Source organism: Oreochromis niloticus, linkage group LG2, assembly GCF_001858045.2.
Source record: "Oreochromis niloticus isolate F11D_XX linkage group LG2, O_niloticus_UMD_NMBU, whole genome shotgun sequence".
Taxonomy (NCBI): domain Eukaryota; kingdom Metazoa; phylum Chordata; class Actinopteri; order Cichliformes; family Cichlidae; genus Oreochromis; species Oreochromis niloticus.
Window position 1 is genome coordinate 9,410,065 of NC_031966.2, and position 26,060 is coordinate 9,436,124.

The 26,060-nt window shown below is 43.1% G+C and overlaps 1 protein-coding gene across 1 annotated transcript; it reads right to left on the reverse strand.

Annotated features, from left to right (window-relative positions):
• Positions 1-244: 244 nt before the first annotated feature.
• Positions 245-24,730, reverse strand: matr3l1.2 (matrin 3-like 1.2). Its single transcript, XM_019362068.2, is given in 45 exon segments — positions 245-349; positions 469-584; positions 685-823; positions 917-1,190; positions 1,888-2,018; positions 2,101-2,229; positions 3,296-3,424; positions 3,601-3,723; positions 4,113-4,129; positions 4,319-4,409; positions 4,482-4,679; positions 4,758-5,169; positions 5,425-5,549; positions 6,545-6,733; positions 6,818-6,943; positions 7,951-8,067; positions 8,254-8,291; positions 10,002-10,096; positions 10,591-10,629; positions 10,805-10,866; positions 11,852-12,671; positions 12,910-13,028; positions 14,637-14,687; positions 14,797-14,912; positions 14,991-15,096; positions 15,328-15,541; positions 15,736-15,866; positions 15,949-16,077; positions 16,685-16,813; positions 17,028-17,150; positions 17,554-17,570; positions 17,760-17,850; positions 17,923-18,102; positions 18,180-18,729; positions 19,416-19,540; positions 19,701-19,937; positions 20,022-20,147; positions 20,595-20,711; positions 20,813-20,856; positions 21,241-21,341; positions 21,852-21,890; positions 22,106-22,167; positions 23,201-23,838; positions 23,841-24,092; positions 24,255-24,730. Coding segments are annotated over 44 exon segments (6,972 nt in total). The 5' UTR covers positions 23,938-24,092; positions 24,255-24,730; the 3' UTR covers positions 245-289.
• Between the last annotated feature and the right edge of the window lie 1,330 nt (positions 24,731-26,060).

Below are 26,060 nucleotides of genomic sequence, written 5' to 3' on the forward strand. Positions count from 1 at the left end.
GTTTTTTAAATTGAGATGTTTAGCTGGTCCTTTAAACACAGTATTCCTTTTCCTGACCGTTTAGACAAAAGAAAAATCAATAAAAGAGCTAATCAATACCTGCAGAAATAAAGCAAAAAAAAAAAAAAAAAAGGAGGCGTGGCTACAAACAGCGAGTCTTTCGGGGTTCAATGCCACAGAGCGGCAGCAGAAAGTCGCTCCGATGTGTGCTTCAAACGTTGCTATAGAAACAAAGATTTTTTTAAAAAAAAGTCCAACATTCACACTTCTTCCTCAGTTTCGGGTGTTCTCACGGCGTTGTCGTCTTCACCTTCTTCTCCGCTTTGCTCTGCTCCTTCTCCAGGTATTTCTGAAAAACAAACAAACTTCAGTTTGTTTGGCGGAGCCGTGTGTCAGGTGGGTGGAGTTGATTCAGGCTCAGAGGTCATGTGTGGGTGGAGCTATTAATGGGGCAGGGCTGGTTCTCACCTGGAGCTTGTCGTAGTGCGCCTGGCTGCTGCAGTGCGTCTTCTTCGCTGTGTCTTCGTTGGAGTAAAACAGGAAACAGATGCGGCAGTAAAACCCCGCTTTCACATGTTCGACACCTGCAGGAAAACAACAACCGTAACGATGATGATGACTTTTTATTTTATTTTTTTTAAACCTAAACCAGCCGACTTCCTGGCGATCAGAAAACGTCCTCACCGATGGGCGTGTTGGGGTCGTACGGTGGCAGCGGCATAGACGCCACGCTGGGTTTGCTCTCAGCAGGAGGAGGAGCCTCGGTCTCCCCGCTCTGATTGGTCGATGTCTCCATCTGCTCCACCAGCTCCTCCCGTTTCTCCTGAGGGGAGAGAAATTGTTTAATCCAACTGTATTTGACGTCATCAATAATGACGCCATTATCAATCATTAAAGATCTTCAGAAACGACTCACATCCTCGCTGCTCCTCTCAGCAGAAACTTCAGGAACCTTCTCCGCGGCCGACTTTTCTTCCATCGCCGTCTCTTCGCTCACATCAGGGGTCTCCATTTCCTCCTCCTGCTGCTTCTCCTCCTCCTTCTGATTCTCCTCATCCTCCTTTTTCTCCTCCTCCACCTCTGGTTGGGCCTCCTCTTTAGGTTTCTTGGCCGGTGGCTCCTCGGCATCTTTCGAGAACTTTTGTGGCGAGTCGTCACTCGCTCTCTTCACGGTGCTTGGCGTTCGATGGCTGAGCGAACACAGTGAGATGAGACGGAGCATTTAATGTGACACAAACACAAACTCCCAGCATGCACCTCTATACTTCACCACAGCCTCAAAAACAGGAGTACAGATAAAACTGAACAGAACCTTTGGACTAACAAAGCGTGACGCTTGGTCAAAGCTTTAAAATGTGATGTTTCATCAACACTACAGAATATTCTTCTGACCCGACAGTCAGCTGGTCCCAAGGCTTTCAGAGAACCTCCACAAAGTTTATAAAACAACAGAAAGAGTTGTTTGACTTTTCATCATCGAACGTTTTTCTCAAAACCAAAGAGTGAAAAACCCTGGCCGACTTTAGGGGGCAGGCTCTCAGGGACACTTCAACATAAAAACAGTATTTGAAGTTTAAACAAGTCGAAGTTTTCATGACTGAATTTTTACTTGGAGGTTTTCTGTTTTTTTAAGTTTTGTGATAATTATTTTTTTTGTTTCCTGCACAGTGATGACATCATGCACCCAGATGTCAGCCTGGAGATTATTCTGGAAATACAGGATTTTCCAGCAGTTAATGGCAGAAACGTGTTCCAGCGACAGTTGCTGCTGCTTGTGGAGAAAGAGTGTTTCTAGATTGGTTGTAGTTTTTATTTGGTGGCTGGTCGAACAGCCGTTAGCAGTGACTCATGCACCCAGGGGCCACAGAAGACGACGATGACACTCACCCGTGTTTCAGTTGCTTGTACTTCCTGCTCACGTAGATGGTCAGGCGCTTCCCGTTTAACTTTGGCGGCTTCGCTTTATAATCGGCAGCCATCTTCTCGGCGTCCTCGGCATTGTACATCTCGAGGAAACACTGAGGAAAAATGTTGGACGGTTTTAAAGCAGCAGTAATTAAACCGATTCAGTTGAGGTGTGCTTTTGCCCCAGTTCTGTACCTCTCTCCGGATCCTGTTTAGGAAGTACTTTTTGACCTTCCCAAACGGCTCGGCGAACTTCAGGATTTCCTCGTCTGTGTATTTGCTGTTGGGGAGCTGACCGATGTACACCACCTTGCTGGAACCGGACTGAACAGCAAGCAGAAAAGAAAATGTGATCAAATCAAAGAAACGAGTAGGGGAAATTCAAAAGGTCTCAAAGTTAATTCATTTTAATCCTAAAGGCTGCCATAAAACAGACGCCACTGATGCAAACTGAGCTTTATAGAACCTTAAATACACTCTGAATCAGTTAATCTAGCTAATAATCTGGATTTAAGAGTATTTATATAAATCTACGGTCTTGAGGAAGCATTGAAGCTACTTTTTTGGATATGTGGAGAATTTAACTTAAGACACTTCAGGGTCACTTCAAGCAGTCAGAAACCTTCCTAAGCAAAACTGACTATTCATCCACTGCCCTGTTGTCCATCGTCACCAACATGAAGCATACTGGGAGTAATCCTTGAAGCCCTTTTCTAAACTGGAGTAGTTGCTGTCATGTTACAAATGTTATGAGGGAAAGAGTGTGAAATGTACAGACTCTCGTGCAGAAGCTCAAACGTCTCGCTTCGAGATTCACGATGTTTCAGACCTCGTCTGTATTTACAGGGATCAGAAATGACCTTAAAACTCGAGATGAGGAGTTCAGTTCCCTTAAATATTTTCTCACTCCATACTAAAAGTTTAACACGTTACAGTCAGATCATCAGCCTGCTTTTGTAGTTTAAAACTGGTTAAAAGCTACTCTGAGTAAATGAGTCTTCCGCTGCTTCTTTAAACAATCAACAAAATCAAGAGTGCAAAGATGGAGGTAAGGCATTCCACAATCTGGGGCTTAAAATGAGATTGTGGGACCATTAACAGCCTTTGTCTTCTGTCGGGATATGAGATTTTGGTCATATCGCACAGCCCTACTAGAAGGTCAGAAATATACACTGGAGATTAAAACTGGGGGCTGTCTTTATCTTCGTCAGTTATTTGGATTTTAGATGGCCGATGTTTCACACGGTGCATTTCATTTGTTCGTGGCTCAGTTCTGTGACAGAGCAGACTCAGACACATGAAAGTCACACAGAGGTTTCAAACATGTCTGACCCGGCATGTCAAACAAAGTCGCGTCGTGTAATGAAATAAAACCAGCCCGAACGCTCACCTGGATGGTGGGGTAGCTCATGGAGTGACTGATCCTCACCGGCCGCCCGCACACCGACGCCGTGATGTTCCCGTTGTAGAAGCTGGCCATCGCCCGTGCTTCTTCTTCTGTGGCGAACTGAAGGAACGCCTGAGTCAAACAAAGAGGTGTTTAAACGTCGCAGAACAGATGTCTGTAAAACGTACGCCTTAATCTTAAAAGATGCTTCACAAATGACTGAAAGGAGCTCTCCCCAGTTTTACTGACTTTCTAAATTCATCTCTAATTTTAAATATTTTAAATACTGTGAGTGAGTTCTGGTGTACCTCAGGTCTCAGGTCCAGCACCAGGTGTTTGACCACCTTCCCGAAAGGCTGGGCGAGTCTCAGCAGCTCGTTGAGGTACTGGTACCCTCGCCTGAAACCGACGATGTTCACCACCCTCATACCCTGATGAGAGGAGCAAGAAATTAGGAATTCCAGCGAAACAGAGTGAATGAAAACAGGTTTCTGAACACAAGTTATGTTGGAAATCTCAAAATGTCTAAAGGTAGTGCAATTACATTTAAAAGCAAAGATATTATGGATCAAAAATCATTATTAATGCTAAATTTTCCTCTGTGTGGAGGTTTGAGCAAACACCATTGTAACCACATTGATTATTATGAACTCAGAGTATTTATCAAAGCAAACACCTCTGACGAAGCACTAAATAGAGTTACAGTGTGACCTCAGAGGATCAGATTTAGAGGGAGTGTCAGGAAGCTGAGATGCAGTGATCCACAGAAACATGAAGTCAAATATTAAAGGTATCAGAGCGACGGCGCTCGGGTACGTACCCCTCGCCTCGTGTTGTCTGCAGAGAAGAGGAGACACAAACAGAGAGGAAGATGTGCATTAATTTCAAACACCTTTTTTTCGATTGAAGACATCGTCCTCACATCCATCAAGGAAAATGACTTTTTTAAAGCAAAGCTGGTGCTACAGCGGATTACAGGTACAGGTGTGTTAACTTTGAGCTCTAAATATTGATCTGATCAGGTACCGATGTCGTCCGACTCTCCGTGGGCTTCATCGTTGTCTTCCTCCAGCTCGTCCAGCGTCACAAAGTCCTCCATGTTCTCTGGGAAGTCCTGCTGGAAGAGACATCATTAACACACCTGTGCCACTCCTGGATTACAGACTGAAGGACAGAGCAGGTGTGTCACCTCTTCTTCGGGTAGATCTCCCTCCACTGCCTCAGGCGCCTCTGAGCTCTCTGCCGCCTCCATGTTCGCCTCCTCTTTGCTCTCATGCTCCTCGGCCGAAGTTTCTGTTTCTGTCGCTTCTGTTTGTGGCTCTGACTCCGCCTCCTGCTTGACCTCACCCGTGTCTCCAGGTGTGTCATCGGTGACATCATCAGTAACCTGTGTGCAGTCCAGTTTAATTTCAGGAATCACTTTTGGCTTTAATATTTTTTTTTTTCATCTTTTAAGTTTTCTCACCTTCTCCTCCTCTTTCTTCTCCTCCTCCTCCTCCTGTCGAGCATCCTCAGACTCCTCTACCGTCTCCTTCACAGACTCTGCTCCCTCTGGCTCCTCCCCCTCACCATCAGTTGCTGCCTGCTCCTCTTCCTCCTCCCCATCCTCCCCTCCTTCCATCACTCCTGAGACTTCCTTCTCCTCCTCCTCTTCCTCCTCCTCTGGCTCTGCCTTCACTTTCTTCTCCTCCTTCTCTTCCTCCTCCTTCTTCTTCTCCTCCTCCTTCTCCTCCCTCTTCTTGTCTTCTTTGGACCTGGTGGATGATTTGGATGAGGTGGTTTTGGAGGAGGTCCTGGTTCCGGTGCCGGAGGAGGTGGAGTTGGCTTTGCCGCTCTTCCTGCTGGAAGCGTCTCCTCCGCCCTTCCTTGCGTTCACACTGCGTGAAGCACAGAAGCATTAATGCATTACTGGCTTAACTTTTCTTACTCAACTTGGCTTAATTACTTATTTACTTTCTACAATTACTTTTCTTGTCAAATTTATTTTCTTCACTTGCTGTTTGTTAACTTAAACTAAGTTACGAAATTCAGTTAGTGCTTCCTACTGCACAGAAGAGGAAAGAATCATACTCGAGAGTTCCTGCACCAGGTCACAGACCATGTCACTGCCATCGGGCGTCTGAGGTACTCACTTGAGGGTTTTGTACTTGGTGCAGACATTGAGGCGGATCCGTCTTCCTCGGATGGTGAGGGAGTTCACAGTGTAATACTTCACCAGCATCTCAGCGTCCTCTGCAGTTCCCAGCTGGATAAATGCCTGCACACATGGAAAGTCAAACTCATTTTAGCTCACTTTCCACCCTATCTGCGATCACGAAAAGCAGTATTAAAAAAAATTAATAAACAAACTGAATGTTAGTTAGGACTGCCAGACCACATGGCTGACATGCCAGGTTTAAGCAAGACTGGTGTCTTTGAAAAAAATGTTTGGGTAGATGGGGGATGAGAAGTTTGGATTCAGACAGATCCCTGCTCGACTTTTTTTTTTTTTTTTTTCCCCCCCATTTATGTTTTATTGGTTTTCTTATTTATACAATATGTACAACAATACAACTTAATCACAGTGGGGGGGGGGGGGGGGGGGGAGAAAAAACCCCATAAACAAACAAACAAAACCAAAAAAAACAAACAAACCAGAAAATACAACAAGATTATACAAAATCGGGCCTCCCATTTTGTACATAGTTCAACCATTTCGACCAGTATTCGTCAAATGAGTCCGCCTGCAATTGTAGCCTAAAAGTTATTCTTTCCATAACAAAAATAGTATATATCACGTCAATCCACTCATTTATAGTAGGAGTATCCTCATTAAGCCAACGGCGGGTTATGGCCTTTTTGGAAGCTACAAACAGCACACCGAACAAATATTTATCCCGTTTACATAGATTAAGACTCTCTAAGTTACCTAGGTACAATACTGCAAAATGAAATTGTACTTTCTTTTGGAAGATTGTTTCCAGGACCTTATGCATTTCCTTCAAAAAATGGAGCCACACGAGGACATTCCCAAAAGATGTGGAAATGATTTGCTGCTGCATGTCCACACTGCCTCCAGCATGTTGTCTTATGAGAATAATTGGATTTTTGAGCCGGGGTATTAAAATAACGAATTACATTCTTCCAACTGAATTCCCTCCACGAGGGGGAGCTTGTTACCGACTACTGCTGCCCACAGATCCTCCTGCTCGACTTTTAAGGCTTCAAACTTTCCTTTTTGCTAAAGCTTAAAGTCAGCGATGGCACCAGTACCTGGTCTGTTAAGAAGAGGTGTTTCTCCACAACGCCGAAGCGCTCAGCAATGGTCAGCAGCTCCTTCTTCTTTTCATCCTCGCGGGGCAGGTTGGAGAAAAAAACCACCTTGCTGGCTTGACCTTTGACCTCCCTCACAGGTCTGTCCATCAGTCGATCCATCGGTCGGTCCATCGATCGCTCGTCTTTCTGCGGGTCAAAAACGGAAACCTGTGAGGGTCCGAGTCTGTCGGAAAGCAGTGAGTTTTATTTAACCGGCCAGGGCAACATTACCTCGATGAACATGAGGGTCTGGGACAGGTAGAAGGAGATGGGTTTGCCGTACAGAGATGCCGGGTGCTGTTTGTAGTAGTTCACCACGTCCAGAGCTTCTTCATGAGTGCTCATCTCCAGAAAAGCCTGATGGACACAGAAATTAGACTTTAGGTCTTACCGTGAAACAGGAAACAGGTCAGATCCAGCGGTTTGTGACCTTTAGGAGGACGATACTGAAGCTTGGCTCGTTTCTGTAAAGTGTGAGGGCTTGGACTGAGCGATGGTCAAAGTTTTTCACCTCTACAGACTTTCTGGGGAAGTTTTTGCTCAAGTTCAAGTCACCCTTCTCTTTTTTGGTTTATTTGGTGCGCTTGTTTAAAAATCCTTCTGAAAAATTGACCCTTATTTGACCCATTTAACTTTATGAGTTATGAGATATATTCAGCTTAATTTAAATAAAATTTGTAATTAACATTTTGTTCTTTTTTAAACTTTGATTATATTTGATCCAGACATCATTTATTACTATTATTATTATTATTGTTACATTAAACCATTTTATTTTATTTAAGATGCGCTAACGTGATATTTCTTTTGCTCTCCTTTTTAAAAAGCATCCTGAAAATTGTTCTTCTGAGTCAGAGGCAAAACACAAATACTTCAAACAACACATGAAAAAAAAATTGTTTGCATTTTCTAAAAAAAAAAAAGAAAAAAGTCCAGACATCTGACACATCTTCGAGACTGACTGACCTTCCTACGACTCATTAGTCTTCCCCTTCTGATTTATATTAAATTACATGAGTCGTCACATTTAAAATCAATCGTTACCTCCGACCCAATCCCGACAGAATCAGCTAACCTCGCAAAGCCCAGCAAAATTTTACCTTAACACAATGAATATTTCCAGTTACAGCCCCTCAGAGTTCATAGGGGTACTCAGAATTTTGCACTTTTAATTTGTGTTATTTTTACTTTAATTTCACGAGTACAGCTGATGTCTACATCAAATTCATGTAAGTGTCCCAATCTAAGGCCAAAATCCGTTTTTTCTTTTTGTTCCCTATGATTTTTAAAAATTATTAAAAGGAAAAAATTTTTCCCTTCCTCAGAGATGAATGAAGAGGAAACAGCGAGGTGAGCTGTCCTACCTTGTTCTTGAGGATGAGGTGCTCCCTCAGGCAGCCGAAGCGCTCGGCAAAGGCGAACAGGGTCTTGTTGCTGAGAGGCTTCCTGTCGTATTTCACCACCACCACCCTGCTCCTCAGCTGAGGACACGACATTTAACACTGCTGCACCGTCACTGAAGCACCACATAGCTTTTCAAAGACATTCTGGATGACATGAACTTTTAAACAATGTGTTTGGCACGGAGGGAGGAAATACGTTTACTGAAACCCTCTGAAATCCACAGGGTCAGAGACACAGCAGGTGACACAAGTGTTCAGACTGACCTTATTCAGACCCAGCTGTCCAGGACCTCCACCACCACCTGAAACAGAAAAACACAATATTTAGGCCACCAATTTAACGTCTTTTAAGTGACCAAAATGACCGTGCAGGGTTTTTTATATTTTATACAGAAATACACTTTTTAAAGGCACTAATTATATTAAATTAGGGCTGTGCGATATGACCAAAATCTCATATCCTGATATAAAACATTTCCCATCCTGATAACGCTTCATATCACAAAATAGTGCATATTCTGTAAATTCTGTGAATCTCGGGCAACTCGATTTGCGTGAAGTGTACCTGGAGTACACGACACCTGAAACTATACATTTTTAGAGAGAAGCTGTAATGGCCGCCATTTTCTTTGTGAGTATTTATTACATGGCGTGCTGCTGGGAAAAGCCTGTTCTAATGTTTGAGTCTAAGGACTATTTTGAGCACCTGACGTCTCTGTTTTTTTTTTTTTATATCTGTGATGGTTTTTGTGCCCGAACATTTTCAGAGGAATTATTAAGTTTATTAAGTAAGGCAAGTCAGCAAGTAAATAAAGTAAGATAAGCACAGTAACAAAAGTATATAGTAAGTACACTAACCCAATTAATAAGGTAAGTATAACAAGTAAAGTAAGAAAGCTGAGTAAAATAAAGTAAGCCAAGTAGAGCAATTATAGTTTATTTATTTTACTCACTAAAGTGATCACAGTAAGTAAAGTAAGCAGGTAAATAAAGTACACTAAATACAGTGAGTACAATAAACACAGTAAATGAAGTGAGGAGAGTCTGACAAGGAAGAAAACAAATTACTGGAAGAAAAGCAAAAAAGTAAAACACGTTAATTTAGTTTTGCTACTTATCGTACTTAAGTAGAGTAAGTATGTACAGTCAGTAAATAAACAGAAATAGTAACAGTAAAGTAAAATAATGAAGTAATTAAGTAAGACAAGTAGACTAAATAAACAAAGAAGTACACTGAGTAAATGGAAAAAAGTAAGCAAAGAAAGTAAAGTTAATAAAGTACAGACAGTTAAATAAGTCAGAAAGTAAAGGATGGCAAGAGTAAAACTAAATTAAAGAAAATACTGGCGGCAGCCTCTGCCACCTCTCACCCTCCTAGTAGATGCACCTATGGTATGAATTTCAAAATCCTGCGTCACCTTGTTCTCAAATTGTTCAAACCTAAGTCAGGTCCATAAGAAAACTAAGAAAGCTAGGCTGATTCATTAAGATAAGTAAAGTAGGTAACAAAACTAGGTGTAGTAAGAAAACAATGTGCGTAACTATAGAAGTAAGATATGTAAAGCAAGTACAGCCAGTAAATTAGGGAAAATAAGAACCACGTAAGTAAGTAAAGTAGGTACAGTATGTACAGTAAGATAAGTAAAGTAAATAAGACAGACAACTAAGTATTGAAACAAAATTAAAGATAATTTACTTAATTCCTTTAATTACACAAGTACAGTAAATAAATGAGTATATTATAATAAGCTAAAGTAATTAAATTAAATTGAGTAAAAAGACTAAGTTAAGGATGCAAGTGAAGTCAGTACATTAAATGAGCAAATAAACGTTCATTATATTAAAAAAATGATAGATTTAAAATATCACGATCAGCCCTCCTGCTTTAGAATTTCAAAAAATACATAAGGATAAGTTAAGACCGATTTATGTCCTGGAGTGGACTAAAACCTCCAGCAATAATGATAATAGTAATAATTACAAGAAGAAAACGGCATCTGCATGTATCTTACCCCAGCTCGAGGACATCCCTCCCATTGGTCCCGAAGACATGGGGGCGGGACCCAGCAGCCCTGCAGACAGGTTGGGGGTCTCTGAGAGACCTCCACTAGAAATAAATGAACTAGGTGTGAGTCAGTTATCAAACATCTGGAATATTAGAACAAAATATATTATCTAATACAATATAAAAATTACTCAATTAACACAAACAAGCTATAGAAGCTGCAAAGAGTCTGTGAACCCTTTGACAGTAGCAGAATTTGATTTTTTATGATATGATGTCTGATTTTCATCTGCAGTCTATCACAGATTTTACTTTAATTTGAAGTATTGAAGTATTTTTACTTCCAGTGTGTCAACAGACTGAATTGTAATGTCCCCCTCATTTGCCTGTCGCAGCATGTGGGCTAACTCTGCTAGTCCATGTCATGATTTCACTTCTGAGTGCTTCAATGACAGCACAAGCTAACTTAGAAATGCTAGTGCTATCACTTAGCTTAGAAATGGAGTCCACAATTCAGTCATGATTACAGAGAGCAGCAGATGAATTATTTTCTACACTATAATTACTGTTTTACTAACAGTATCAGTGTCTCTTACCCTCTACCTGAGCCCATACCGGGTTCCCACTCAGGATACCTAAAAGAAAAAAAAAAAGAAAGAAAAAAAAAACATTCACACAATATTAAACATCTATTAAAGAGGGAAAGACTTCTGAGTTCAATTCAGCCTAAACCAATTAGGTGACACATCTTGACTGACTGCAGGTGGTTTCAATGTTTTGGCTCACTGTTGTGTATTAAGAGCGACTCACATTTCAAGAAGCTGCCGTCTGTTTTCAGCATGGCGGAGTCCATTAACATGTTGATTCCACTCCTACAAACACATCTAGAGAATGAGTTACGCTCAAACCATTTCATTTCCTAATAAGCAACCTCTATATCAAAGGTCCAGTTTAAACAGTTATTAACCTTAAGTGGTTCATTCGGAAAAGCACCCAGGGAAAAGTTAAAAAAAAAAAAAAAACTAAGTAAAACAAAAAGTCATCACTGGTTACTGAAAGGGTATGATAAAATTGTTCCTGTACCATTTTAAAAATCAAAATTAGTGCTTTTTAAGATCTTTTAGAAATGATTTTAAAAAAAGAAAAGAAAAACAGCATTTGATGCCTTTTTTCTAAGAAAAGGGTAATGTGAATCTCTTTGGATTCTAAACGGGCAAGACAAAACAGTAACCTTTAAAAGTGTCACTGATTTTAAGAAGGTTATAAAATACCATGTGTATATTTCCCAAATCTTTAGCAAAGGCTTGGGAAATAGAACATTTTAAGACCTTAATTCCTTTTTTAAATGTTCAGACTTAATGCCCCAGAAGAAACCCTGACACCACGAACTACAGAAAAACAAACACAAGACCCCAGCTGCCAAAAGTCTCACAGGTTTAAAAGCTGCCAATTCGATAAGTGAGGAGCTTTAAAGGTTTCATGTTGGAGACACAAGGAGCAAATCAAGATCCTCCCAGGACTTTGTTAAAGCTAATGAAGTGAAGAGATCAAGTAAATCAGACTGAATGTGTAACATTAACAGCTTTACCAGCTCATGTGAACAGATACTAATTATAAAAAGAGATTTTTGCTTTGATTGGATGACCCCTGGAAAGATCCAAATCTAACTGTTCAATGCTGGAGAGCTTCAGCTGAGAAAATTGAGAGAGGGAACATGCTGTGAGGAGATACAACAAGGAAATTATATGAAGTAAACCGGACCTGAATCAGCGCCTGTCACTGACTGAAGGAAGACTGGAGCTCAAACATTTACAGTTAGTCCGAGAAGAAAAGAGGAAGCAGGTTGGACGTACTCACCATGGTGGAATGAACGTCAAAGTCACAAAGAGAGCACACGTGGGGGAACATGGGGGGCATGACTCCCAAGAAGTCTTGGACTTTTCCGTTTGACGGGGAGCCCATCCTCCTCTGCATAAAGACAGGCTCAGACGGGCCCATGCCGAGCCCACCGCGGTGGGAAAGCTCAGAGTATGGCCTCTCTCTGCTCCCACCTCCACCGCTGTAATTTAAGCCGTAGCCCCGGCCGGAGGAGACGTCCTGCAGGGAGCTGTACCCAAAGTCTGTGGAGGACTTGGCTGAACCTTGTCCCAGAGAAGAGCTGCCCATCCTCCCCACGTGCCCCTCTTCCCAGCTTCCTCCTCGATACGCAGCATCAGAGGACATGGCCGCCCGCCGCTCTCCTGCTTCCCCCTTGCGGCTCTTCAGCTGCCTGAGGATGTGTGGCAGCGTTTCCACACTGATATCCTCCTCAGGGATTTCAGCCAGAGCGTCCAGGTCAGAGGGCGACAGCCCCAAACTGGCAAACAGCTTCATGGTGCTGCCAAGATTGCTACTGCTGCCGCCACCGCCGCCACGTCGGGGCATCTGCCCGCTGCCGTCCTGCCCCTCCATGCTCATGCCCACACCCACCCCCACCCCCATTGGTCTGTTGGGACGCTGCTCGTTCATGCTGAAGTTCAAGGTTTCTGCAGCGGCCAGGAGCCCCCGACCCACGGCGAAGTGTTTCTGAGCGCCGTCAGCCTGCGTCTTCTGAGACATGATATCAAAAAGTCTGTCCCGCTCTCTGGATTCAGCACAGAGAGCCAAGATAAAGAAGGAAACAGGCGCTGGAAAAGGTCTTCAAAGATGACAGGAACTTAATGTGGTCAAAGTGAGCAGGAGCTCCTTTTCTTCTGTGGTGGCAAGTCTTATTTCTGCTGAGACACAATGAGGTAGAAAAAGCTTCAAACAAAGCCTCTCCTAAGAAAACAGGAGCCAGTGGAGGCCCTGAGCCACAGACGGAGGAGCACGACTCTGATCTTTACTGCAAAGGGAACATAAGAGGCGGTTAAAGGAGAAGAGAGAGAAAGATTCACCTCAGCCCGGCAGGAGGAACATGACCTGATGCAAACAGAGTGATGGAGACCTCCTCACTGAGGAAGAGAAACTCTGAGTCCACGAAAACATCGACAAGAGGCGAGATTACAACGAGCCTCTGAGTGAATCACAGCCTGACACAGACCAGGAGTAACATCTGTGCAGGTACAGTGAGAGGAGAAGGAAAGCTGCAGTAAACACGCCTACGGGGGAGGGGCTAACAGCTAAACTAACCTAAAGGCGCTAATATCAACCATAAACACTACTCTGTTTAACCTGGCATGTTTTAACTAAAAGCATAGATAATTAAAAATAAGCATCCAAACTTGAGTAAAAGCAGACCGACAATGACTCAGATAAGCTGTGTAGCTAAGGTCGCTAACATTGCTAACACACATCGCCTGCTACATGCTAACACTAGCATAGGTAAAACCCTTCAATTATCTGATATTTAACGTGCAAACTGTACATGAAGCTGTTAACTGTGAATTTTCATGTATAATGTGGATTAATCTGTAGATACACACGCTCTTACCCTTTCTCCAAAACCCTTTAGAGCAGTTATCTATGAGCCTGCGTGAGAAACAACTGCACCAGAATATTGCATATTACGAAGTATCGCGATATTTCGTCTCAACTCACAGCGCGTTTTACTGAGGTTTCTCTGCTCTTCGCAGTTCTTTTTCTAGTCTGAGGCCTCGGTTCGTTCTTCTGTCTTTATTACTAATTAGTTAAACTACTTTTTTAATAATCAGCAAGACTGATGAGCTGGAAGGACACTTAGGCCTTGTGAATAAATTTTAATCAATGGACTCTCCCCCCCGTGCTCCGTTTAATGGTACGTCTCAGTGCGATCACGTGTCAAAGGTTCAGTTTTTATATCGTATGAAAGATCTGAAATCTGCAGCCAGTTTTAAATACAGTGTCAAAAAATAATACCTGACAACTGATAACTATATCAGCGCAACAGGAAAAAATTCAAATTTATACTAAAACCATTTTAACGTTTTTAAAACATTTATATTTGTATAACTATTAATATAAAATATAGTAATGTAGTTTTATTTTATTATTTCAATTATTATACATTTTGAGAATGAACTGTATGTAAATACAATTAATATTCATGTATATTAATTTTAATATATATTTAATAAATGGTAATTAACAGCAGAAGTACAATTTTGTCCCTTTATGCGGTACTGAAACTCATTATCAAAGAAAATCTGATGTCTTCGAATGAAAAAAAAGTAATTTCTTTTTATTATTTTTGGAACAAAAAAAAAAAAACACAACAAAAAAAGCTAACCCTAAATAAATAAAAAAACAAGATAAAAATGTCTATTTTAAAAACATTTTCACACATTTATTGACAAACCAAGAACAAAGTCAAGTCCGTTTCAGACGTTAAACAAATATTCACATCTATGACTCTTAAAAAAATAATTTATTGTTCAGATGTTACTTTAAAAACCAGATGTTTGAAAATCAAAGGAAAAACCTGCACAGGCAAAATGTTTTTATACTTTTAAGACTGTTTGGTCAACATTTATTTTGTCCAATCAATAACAGAACTAATCAATAACACAGTCTTTGAGGCTTTAAGCCCACAGAGCAGCAGCAGGAAGTCACTCAGACGTGTGCTTCACACATGGCTAGAGAAACAAAATAAAAACCTTAAAAAAATCTGACATTCACGCCTCTTCTTCAGCTTCAGGTGTTCTCAGGTCGGCGGCGCCTTCTTCTCTGCTTTGCTCTGCTCCTTCTCCAGGTATTTCTGAAAACAAACATATGCTGTAATGTGGGCGGGGCTGTGTCGCACATGTACTTCAGGTATGTTATAATGTGGGCGGGGCTAGGTCTAAAGTGTATCATTATGTGGGCACCTGCAGCTTGTTGTAGTGAGCTTGGCTGCTGCAGTGCATCTTCTTCGCCGTGTCTTCGTTGGAGTAAAACAGGAAACAGATGCGGCAGTAAAACCCCGTCTTCACGTGTTCGACACCTGAAATGACAACAATGACGATGATGACGGTGAGTGTTTTAACGTGAACCTGACGATGACCTGGCGAAGCTTTCTCACCGATGGGTGTGGTGGGATCGTACAGCGGCAGAGGCGCCGCGCTGGCTTTGTTCGCAGCGACAGGAACAGCCTCTGTCTGCCCATTCTGATTAGTCGATGTCTCCATCTGCGAAAATAAAAGAGAAAAACAAAAGATTCCTCTTGTTCACCTGTTTTATTTCTAATCAATATTTATTTAAATAATTAAAATGAGTAAAAACAAAGTTTTCCATCGTTAGCATGTTAGCAATTAGCTCAAATCTCTGGTCAGTTGATGGAAAGATGTTTAAATGAATTCGATGTCACCGAAATACTCTTTGATCAAACGCTTCATTAACGAGCTGTACAAACGACTCACGTCCTCGCTGTCCTTCAGCTTAGCAGCCGAATTTTCGTCCGTCACCGTTTCTTCACCACTGACATCACAGCTCTGCACTTCCTCCTCCTTTTTCTCCTCATCCTCTGGTTTGACCTCCTCTTTAAGCTTTTTTCCTGGAGGCTCCTCGCTGTCATGGGGGGATTTTAGTGGCGGGCTCTCACTCGCTCTCTTCTTGGTGCTCGGGACTCTGTGGCTTAATGGACAGACGTGATTGAGGGGTTCAGAGGCTTCAGCTTAAAGCAAAATACATCCACAAGCTGTAAAAGACAGGTGTCATCTCCAGATCTACCTTTAGATAAAAGGCCTGAAGACGACTGCTGCTGTGAAGAGAAACTAACAATTCAAACTCGTGCAGCGAGCACACAAGAAGAAAAAGAAGGAACTCACCCATGTTTGAGCTGCTTGTACTTCCTGCTCACGTAGAGGGTCAGGCGCTTCCCGTTGAATCTTAGCGGCTTCGCTTTATGATCTGCAGCCATCTTCTCTGCATCCTCGGCATTGTACATCTCGAGGAAACACTGAGGACAAACATCGGACAGCTTTAAAGCAGCAGGAGTTAAACAGATTCAGGTCGGACATGCATTCCTCCCAGTTCCATACCTCTCTCCGGATCCTGTTCAGGAAGTACTTCTTGACCCTCCCATATGGCTCGGCGAGCTTCAGGACCTCCTCATCTGTGTATTTGCTGTTGGGGATCTGCCCGATGTAGACCACCTTGCTAGAACCGGACTAAACGGCAAACACAGAGAAAATGAGCCCACAAAGGAGAAAACAAACACCGACATGTCCTCATACAGTCGTGTTTCTTTTATCTGACAAATGTCACAAATATCACATTTTTACTGGCCCACAATAATCTGGAACACTAATAAGATCCACATCTTCTCTGATCCTGCATCCTGCCACCGACTTCCAGTGTAAGTCACAATTCATTTTAGTTTTACTATAAACAAAAAGTCCAACAAAGCCAGGCACCTGCTTATGTAGCAGACCTGCTGAAGCCTTAAAACAGCAGTCGGCCCGTTTGATCATCTGATCAGAATCTTTTAATTGATCCATGATCTTATTGTAAATCCAGAGCTGATCACACTTGGAGGTTGTAGCTATTAAACTTTGGAACAGCTGAATCTGTGGTTTGTTTTAAATGACTGCTCAAAGCTAATTTTACTTATTTAATTTTTATATTTTAGCTTTAACCAGTGACCACTGCAGTCTGGCTAAGGTGTATGTATTTAGAACATTTTAGACACAAACCTTATTCTGAGGGTCAAATTTTGTAGAAATTAATAAATCAGATGAAAACATAACATGGAGGTTAAAAAAATAAATAAATCACCTGGATGGTGGGGTAGCTCATGGAGTGACTGATCTTCACCGGCCGCCCGCACACCGACGCCGTGATGTTCCCGTTGTAGAAGTTGGCCATTGCCCGTGCTTCTTCTTCCGTGGCGAACTGAAGGAACGCCTGACAAGGGAGAGGAGACAATGTGATATTTAAAAATACTTTTCAGGAAATATCCAACTACTACAATTGGAAGCAGGTTCGTTTACCACTTCTATATTTACCACTTCTCCAAATTGCATTTGGAACATTTTTCAAGTGATGTTTGAAAAAGTTGCTTTATTGCAGCGATACAAATGTCCAGGATTAAACTTTTACTCAACACTGAATGGGGTACCTCGGGTCTCAGGTCCAGCACCAGGTGTCTGACCACCTTCCCGAAAGGCTGGGCGAGTCTCAGCAGCTCGTTGAGGTACTGGTACCCTCGCCTGAAGCCGACGATGTTCACCACCCTCATACCCTGATGGGAGGAGCAGGAATTGAGGAATTACAGTGAAACAGAGTGAATAAAAACAGGTTTCTGAACACAGGTTATGTTGGAAATCTCATAAAAATGTCTAAAGGTAGTGCAATTACATATAAAACTAAAGGTATTGTGAATCAAAAGTTCAATTGCAGTTGAACTTTGTCAATCTCCCCTCACTCACAAACCATTTGAACTCCTCCACTTGAGGGAGTCATTAATTCACCAATACAGTGCGAGCTCTCCACCCTTCAGTTGTAAAATAATGGACCACAGAAAAGGTGAAAATATTTCAAATGTATTAATAAAGTGAAAAACTGAGATTCTTGCGATGCAGTGATCCACAGAAACATGAAGTCAAATATTAAAGGTATCAGAGCGACGGCGCTCGGGTACGTACCCCTCGCCTCGTGTTGTCTGCAGAGAAGAGGAGACACAAACAGAGAGGAAGATGTGCATTAATTTCAAACACCTTTTTTTCGATTGAAGACATCGTCCTCACATCCATCAAGGAAAATGACTTTTTTAAAGCAAAGCTGGTGCTGCAGTGGATTACAGGTACTGGTGTGTTAACTTTGAGCTCTAAATATTGATCTGATCAGGTACCGATGTCGTCCGACTCTCCGTGGGCTTCGTCGTTGTCTTCCTCCAGCTCGTCCAGCGTCACAAAGTCCTCCATGTTCTCTGGGAAGTCCTGCTGGAAGAGACATCATTAACACACCTGTGCCACTCCTGGATTACAGACTGAAGGACAGAGCAGGTGTGTCACCTCTTCTTCGGGTAGATCTCCCTCTGCTGCCTCAAGCGCCTCCATGTTCACCTCCCCTTTGCCCTTGTGGTCCTCGGCCGAGGTTTCTGCTTGTGCTGCTTCTGTTTTTGGCTCTGACTCCGCCTCCTGCTTGACCTCACCCACGTCTCCAGGTGTGTCATCGGTGACATCATCAGTAACCTGTGTGCAGTCCAGTTTAATTTCAGGAATCACTTTTGGCTTTAATATTTTTTTTTTCATCTTTTTTGTTTTCTCACCTTCTCCTCCTCTTTCTTCTCCTCCTCCTCCTCTTGTTGAGCATCCTCAGACTCCTCTACCGTCTCCTTCACAGACTCTGCTCCCTTAGGTTCGTCCTCCTTCTCCTTGCCATCAGGTACCTGCTCCTCCTTCTCCTCACCATCAGGTACCTGCTCCTCCTTCTCCTCACCATCAGGTGCCTGCTCCTCCTTCTCCTCACCATCAGGTGCCTGCTCCTCCTTCTCCTGGCCATCAGGTGCCTTCTCCTCCTCCTCCTGGCCATCAGGTGCCTGCTCCTCCTTGCCATCAGGTGCCTGCTCTTCCTCCTCCTCGCCATCAGGTGCCTGCTCTTCCTCCTCCTCGCCATCAGGTGCCTGCTCCTCTTCTCCGTCCTCCCTTCCTTCCATCACTCCTGACACTTCCTCATCCTCGTCGTCCTCCTGTATTACCATCTTCACTTTGTCCTTCTCCTCCTCTTCCTTCTTTTCCTCTCTGCTCCTGGAGTTGGAGGACTCGGCTCTGCCATTCTTCTGGCTCGAACTGTCTCCTCCGCCCTGTTTGTGCTTCACACTGTATGAACGAGTGTGTATGAGTTTAAGCTAACATGTGTATCCTGACATATATACACTGTGTTAGCAGTTAGCCAGCTAACACCACCTCTCATAACGAGGTCAGAGATGATGTTCGATTTCTAACTTTTAATCAAAGAGTCGGGTTTGCTCACTGGCTAATCTGGAGCTACTTCTGCTGACACCCTGCTGTTTTCAACATGACGTCTGCTATGATCTACGAAAGCTGAAATATCATGGATCAGTTGTGCTGGACCAGTTTAAAGTCTGTGACATGGAGGAACAAGAACAAACATTGGTTTGTTTGTCCTGTCACATTTCAATACAAGGCCATTTTAAAAGGGCATCTAATTCTGACAATATTCATAATACGCACACTTTCATTAAATACGCTAAAGTGTTTGTCCAAAATAATAACTGAGTGGTCTGGAGGGAGCTTATGAAAGAGTTTATAAACATGTCTTATGTAAAATGACCTCCAATGCTTAATGGTTTCATTGACTTTTAGTTCTTTCAGTAGAATAAACCTCCAGTCACCAGGTCAGGTGACTGTCTTTTATTTCATTTGTTTCCCACAACCTCCAGTCCAAAATGTTGTATCTGTCTCTTTCACTGCATCTCATTCATGTATGTGTTTACAGTTCCTACACCAGGTCATGGTAGCAGTGTCTGAAGCCGGGTACTCACTTGAGGGTTTTGTATTTGGTGCAGATGTTGAGACGGACTATTCTCCCATTGAAGACGAGGGGGTTCTGGGTGTAATGCTTCACCAGCATCTCTGCATCCTCCACAGCTGCCAGCTGAATAAACGCCTGGACACACAGACGAACACAAAAGCAGCCATCATTCAAACTTACTTCACCTTATCACAGGCTATACTCAGCCCAATCTGATCTCCACACTTTCTGTAGTAATGCTGGCATCACATCAGCACTCAAAGAGCAGCAGTGTTTCCTGCTCTGGTTTATTTACCCGGTCGGTTAAGAAGAGGTGTTTCTCAACCACACCGAAGCGTTCGGCGAGGGTCAGCAGCTCCTGTTTCTTCTCGTCCTCTCGGGGCAGGTGGTAAAAGAAAACCACCTTGCTGCCGTGACTTTTGACCTCTTTCTCAGGTTTGTCTATCGTCCGCTCCACCCGCCGGGTCATCAGTTGGTCCCCTGGTCGGTCCACCGGCCGCTTTGTCGGTCGGTCCATTAGTCGCTCGTCTTTCTGCGGGTTAGAAACAGAAACTTCTTAGGATCTGAGTCTGTGGGGAAGCGGCGAGTTTTATTTAGCGAACGAGGGCGATGTTACCTCGATGAACATGAGGGTCTGGGACAGGTAGAAGGTGACGGGTTTGCCGTACAACAACAGTGGATGCTGCTGGTAGTAGTTCACCACGTCCAGAGCTTCTTCATGTGTGCTCATCTCCAGAAAAGCCTGATGGTCACAAAGATTAGACTTCAATGCTGAATTCAGTTTTCCTCAGAGAGGTCTGCTTCACGACCAGTTTCACAACCACGTATTTAATGTTGTTATTACTGGATTATATTCAGACTTCTTTGAACTCCAGCTATCTATAGTCTCTTATCACAAGCTCGATCTGACTCCATCTCCACCATCTTGGACTGCAGCTGGTGCCAGCAGTCCTCCTCCTGGTGTGGAGATCCTCTGTGAGTGGGTTCAGCTCAGCGAGGCTGCGAAGGAGAATGAGGACTGCCAGCTGCAGTTTCAGATTGAGGAGATGGAGTTCATGTGGATGAAAGAGTCACTGGTGAGGCAGCTGATTGTAATGTTCAGTTACATTTATGAAGAAGAAAGTTTAACTAATGTTTACATCTAAGTTAGAAGTAACTGAGGTGGAAACAGCGAGGTGAGTTTTCCTACCTTGTTCTTGAGGATGAGGTGCTCCCTCAGGCAGCCGAAGCACTCGGCGAGGGCGAACAGCGTCTTGTCGCTGAGAGGCTTCCTTTCATATTTCACCACCACCACCCTGCTCCTCAGCTGAGGACACGACACAGTCTTTACTGAAACCAGCTGAGCTCTGCAGAAATAAGCTGATCCGCAGGAAGAAACAGCAGAGAGACATAGGGGATCAAACTCACCTTATTCTGTCCCAATGGACCGGGACCACGTCCTCCTCCTCCTCCTGACACACAAACACACCGATGTTTGCACATGAGAAAAGACAGATTTCAAAAAGTGTCTGCAGCTTTCCGAGGGCACTAAACAGCCGGGTCTCTTAACCCTCACCCACTTTTTTTAATGGCTCTCTGTATTTACTATACCTGAGCTTTTTAACCATTTTTATCCCAAAGTCAGCAAGCTTGGCATACAAATGTAACACTGAGCTCACAGGAGAACCCGACTTGATCGGTTGGAAGTTAAAGACTTGACGTCAACTGTCTGAAACCATCTTTATGAATTAAATAGTGACTCCCCACACAGAGAGAAAGTGATAAATGACTTAAAATAATCATGAAGTACTAATAGTATTAATAGTGATAAAATAAGACATCTGTGGGTCCCTCACCTCCACCCCAGCTCGAGGACATCCCTGCCATTGGTCCTGAAGACATGGGGGCTGGTCCCAGCAGTCCTGCAGACAGGTTGGGGGTCTCCCAGGGACGACCACTGGAATTAAAAACATGTGATCGTCAGTTATCAGACATCTAGATTATTAACACACAACACAATCAAAGAGATGGTTTGTGAAACCTCTGGAGGCAGGAAAGTTTCTGAATCTTTAAAGTTTTTCCCACAAATAAAATTTATATTCATGTATTTTTTCCAACATCTGAACAGATTGTAAGTCAGCTTAAAAAAAATGAAACTCTCAGACTGTCTTGGTTGTTTCTAACAGCCTGTGGAGGGATTTCTACATGCTGGATTTATCTAATGAAGCCCATCTGACCAAACAGGAAGTTGCCTGTCAGGTGTACAGTATGCTTGCTGCTCTCTCTGCTGCTGTGCACCATACATGACATACAATGCAAACAACAGAAAGACAAAACAGTGCAGGACAGTCTGTTTGTGCATGGCTGTCAGTAATAACACTTTTCCAAGGTTACGCCGAGGTCCTTTAGGACTCTAAATCTAACATCTCAAACACTAAAGGAGGAGCTTAATGTTAGCATCTCTTACCCTCTGCCTGGGCCCATACCAGGGTCCCACTCTGGATACCTGAAAAACAACATTCAGTGTTACACATCTGATAAAGAGGAACAGACCTCAAAGGGGCATTTAGTCAACACCGATGAGCCAGAGGAGCATGTTTGCGTTGGTTTGGGTCCTGAATCTCTGCAAACCAACCTAATTTGTTCTGATGTGAACATGCTGTTAACAGATTCAAAACATAATCTGTTTTGGCTCACTGTTGTGTATTAAGAGCGACTCACATGTCAAGAAGCTGCCGTCTGTTTTCAGCATGGTAGAGGCCGTTAATGTGTTGGTTCCACTCCTGCAAACACAAACAGAGCATTACTGACACTCAACAGGCTGTTTCTCCTAAAATACAACCTGTATATTAAAGGAACAGTTCACACAGGTATTAACCTTCATAGCGTCATCCACACAATCACTTAGGACCAGATTTACTAACAAGTTAAATGCAGTTCATCGGGTTTCCATTTTAAAACCAAAAATTCATGATTAAGATCTTTTTAAGACCTAGAAAAACTAATAATTCATTATATTTTGTGTGCAATAATCACTATAACAGACAGTATTTGATACTTTTTTTAAGCCATCAGTGACAGTCATACAGGCAAGAAGAGCTCACCCACATATCATCAAACCTGCTCACTGTGTGACTTTGGTTAGTAGGTTACTAACTTCCTGTTGATTTTTGGTAAATTATGTTTGGTCAGCATTGAAAAAAACCATGTGCGTCCATGTTAAAATTTTTTGCTTTAAAGCCAAAAACTGTACATTTCTTCTCAGAGACAATTTAAATGTCCAAATTCGAGTGATAATCGATTAAATCCTTCTTTCTCACTCCTGACACCACAAACTGAAGAAAAACAAACACAAGACCCCAGCTGCCAAAAGTCTCACAGGTTTAAAAGCTGCCAATTCGATAAGTCCATGAATGTGTGAGGAGCTTCAAATGTTTCATGTTGGAGACACAAGGAGCAAATCAAGATCCTCCCAGGACTTTGTTAAAGCTAATGAAGTGAAAAGATCAAGTAAATCAGACTGAATGTGTAACATTAACAGCTTTACCAGCTCATGTGAACAGATACTAATTATAAAAAGAGATTTTTGCTTTGATTGGATGACCCCTGGAAAGATCCAAATCTAACTGTTCAATGCTGGAGAGCTTCAGCTGAGAAAATTGAGAGAGGGAACATGCTGTGAGGAGATACAACAAGGAAATTATATGAAGTAAACCGGACCTGAATCAGCGCCTGTCACTGACTGAAGGAAGACTGGAGCTCAAACATTTACAGTTAGTCCGAGAAGAAAAGAGGAAGCAGGTTGGACGTACTCACCATGGTGGAATGAACGTCAAAGTCACAAAGAGAGCACACGTGGGGGAACATGGGGGGCATGACTCCCAAGAAGTCTTGGACTTTTCCGTTTGACGGGGAGCCCATCCTCCTCTGCATAAAGACGGGCTCAGACGGGCCCATGCCGAGCCCACCGCGGTGGGAAAGCTCAGAGTATGGCCTCTCTCTGCTCCCACCTCCACCGCTGTAATTTAAGCCGTAGCCCCGGCCGGAGGAGACGTCCTGCAGGGAGCTGTACCCAAAGTCTGTGGAGGACTTGGCTGAACCTTGTCCCAGAGAAGAATTGCCCATCCTCCCCACGTGCCCCTCTTCCCAGCTTCCTCCTCGATACGCAGCATCAGAGGACATGGCCGCCCGCCGCTCTCCTGCTTCCCCCTTGCGGCTCTTCAGCTGCCTGAGGATGTGTGGCAGCGTCTCCACACTGATATCCTCCTCAGGGATTTCAGCCAGAGCGTCCAGGTCAGAGGGCGACAGCCCCAAACTGGCAAACAGCTTCATGGTGCTGCCAAGATTGCTACTGCTGCCACCGCCGCCACGTCGGGGCATCTGCCCGCTGCCGTCCTGGCCCTCCATGGCCATGTCCACACCCACCCCACCCCCATTGGTCTGTTGGGACGCTGCTCGTTCATGCTGAAGTTCAAGGTTTCTGCAGCGGCCAGGAGCCCCCTACCCACGGTGAAGTGTTTCTGAGCGCCGTCAGCCTGCGTCTTCTGAGACATGATATCAAAAAGTCTGTCTCGCTCTCTGGATTCAGCACAGAGAGCCAAGATAAAGAAGGAAACAGGCGCTGGAAAAGGTCTTCAAAGATGACAGGAACTTAATGTGGTCAAAGTGAGCAGGAGCTCCTTTTCTTCTGTGGTGGCAAGTCTTATTTCTGCTGAGACACAATGAGTTAGAAAAAGCTTCAAACAAAGCCTCTCCTAAGAAAACAGGAGCCAGTGGAGGCCCTGAGCCACAGACGGAGGAGCACGACTCTGATCTTTACTGCAAAGGGAACATAAGAGGCGGTTAAAGGAGGAGGGAGAGAAAGATTCACCTCAGCCCGGCAGGAGGAACATGACCTGATGCAAACAGAGTGATGGAGACCTCCTCACTGAGGAATAGAAACTCTGAGTCAATGGAAACATCGACAAGATGCGAGATTACAACGAGCCTCTGAGTGAATCACAGCCTGACACAGACCAGGAGTAACATCTGTGCAGGTACAGTGAGAGGAGAAGGAAAGCTGCAGCAAACACGCTTTACGGGTCGAGCTAACAGCTAAGCTAGCGGCGCTATCATATCTAGGTTGTTTAACTTGACATGTTAACTAAAAGATTAAGTACGCTGTCATATATGACAAAATGAAACCAAAAACGACTCAGATAAGCTGCGCAGCTAACTTTGCTAACATACATCTCCTCCTACCTGCTAACACTAGCATAACTAACACCCTTAAGTTATCTGATATTTAATGTGCAAACTGTGCATGAAGCTGTTAACTGTGAATTTACGTGTATAATATCATTTATCTGTAATTACGGACACTCTTACCCTTTCTCCAACACCCGAGCCCAGCTGATTAGTAAATAGCACGAGACAGGTGACCAAACTGGAGGACGTGAAATATCGCGATATTTCCTCTCCTCCTGCACCAGGCAGTGTTTTTGTTGTTTCTGTTCGCTGCTGAAATGTTTTCTATGAAAATAACTATTAACACAACACACACTTAGGTCCTCCATATTAATAATTTCTCTCAGGTTCTGTTATTACTATAGAGGATATGTATTTGGTTTAAAAAATGGGTTTAGGTTTGTTAAATCAGTGGATTTTATAAACTTTCGGAGGAAGGCAGGCTTTCAGAGTTTGGACTACAATGCTGCTTTCAAGGTCGGAAAAGGTGCCAGCACCTAACGTGATGAAAGCCCTTCTCAAATTGAAAGAATTAGATCAAATTACAAAACAAAGAAATATTCCAGTGAATATAGTACTTTGTTTATCTGGGCGTGAGTGGGTGTCCAGATAAAATAAACAGCTACACAAGGACTGCTCAGACATGGACTTTCTTATCCTAGGCAGATTATAGTTGTATAAAAGATCAACAAACTTTTTATTGTACTTGTAAACCCACACAGAATAGTTATTTCACTGTTTACTTTTTAATACAGACAACACTGAAACCTGTCTACACAAAAGAATCACAACACCTACACCTACTGAACCTTTATCTTTTGGCTGCTCCCTTTATGGGTCACCGCAACACTCATCTCCAACCACTCCACCTCACCCAGTGTGCACGCTCTTCTTCAGCCCCCTTGTGCAATGTTTATTGCTTTAGATTGTTGACTCCAATTAATTAAACTCATCAACCTTCACTATCTGAGCTATTTGCATGTACACATTTTCACCTGTTTCCTTCTCATCCACATGCATGTATTCTGTCTTGCTTCTACTGACTTTTACTTCTCTTCTCTCCAGAGAATACCTCTCTTCCACCTGCTCCCTGCTCTCACTGCAGTTCACAATGTCATCTGTAAACATAATAATCAACAGAGACCCATGCCTGTTCTCTCGAATGAAAACTGTAGCTACATCAATTTAGAGAAGTACCCCGATTATTCTAAGCTGATATTTATTCATGATGTCCAGTGATCTACTTACATTGATGACTAAATATAAAAAATAACAAGCTAAAGTGTAGCGTCGATTATAATGTGTATCCAGACATAAAGTTCTTTGGATCGGTGCACTGTGATATTTAGTGAATGAATAAAAAGTGAAATAGAGACCCAGAACACATTCTCAACCTCTGGTATAAATAACGTTTACCTTGTCTGGTCTTCTTGTTAGATACCTATTTTCC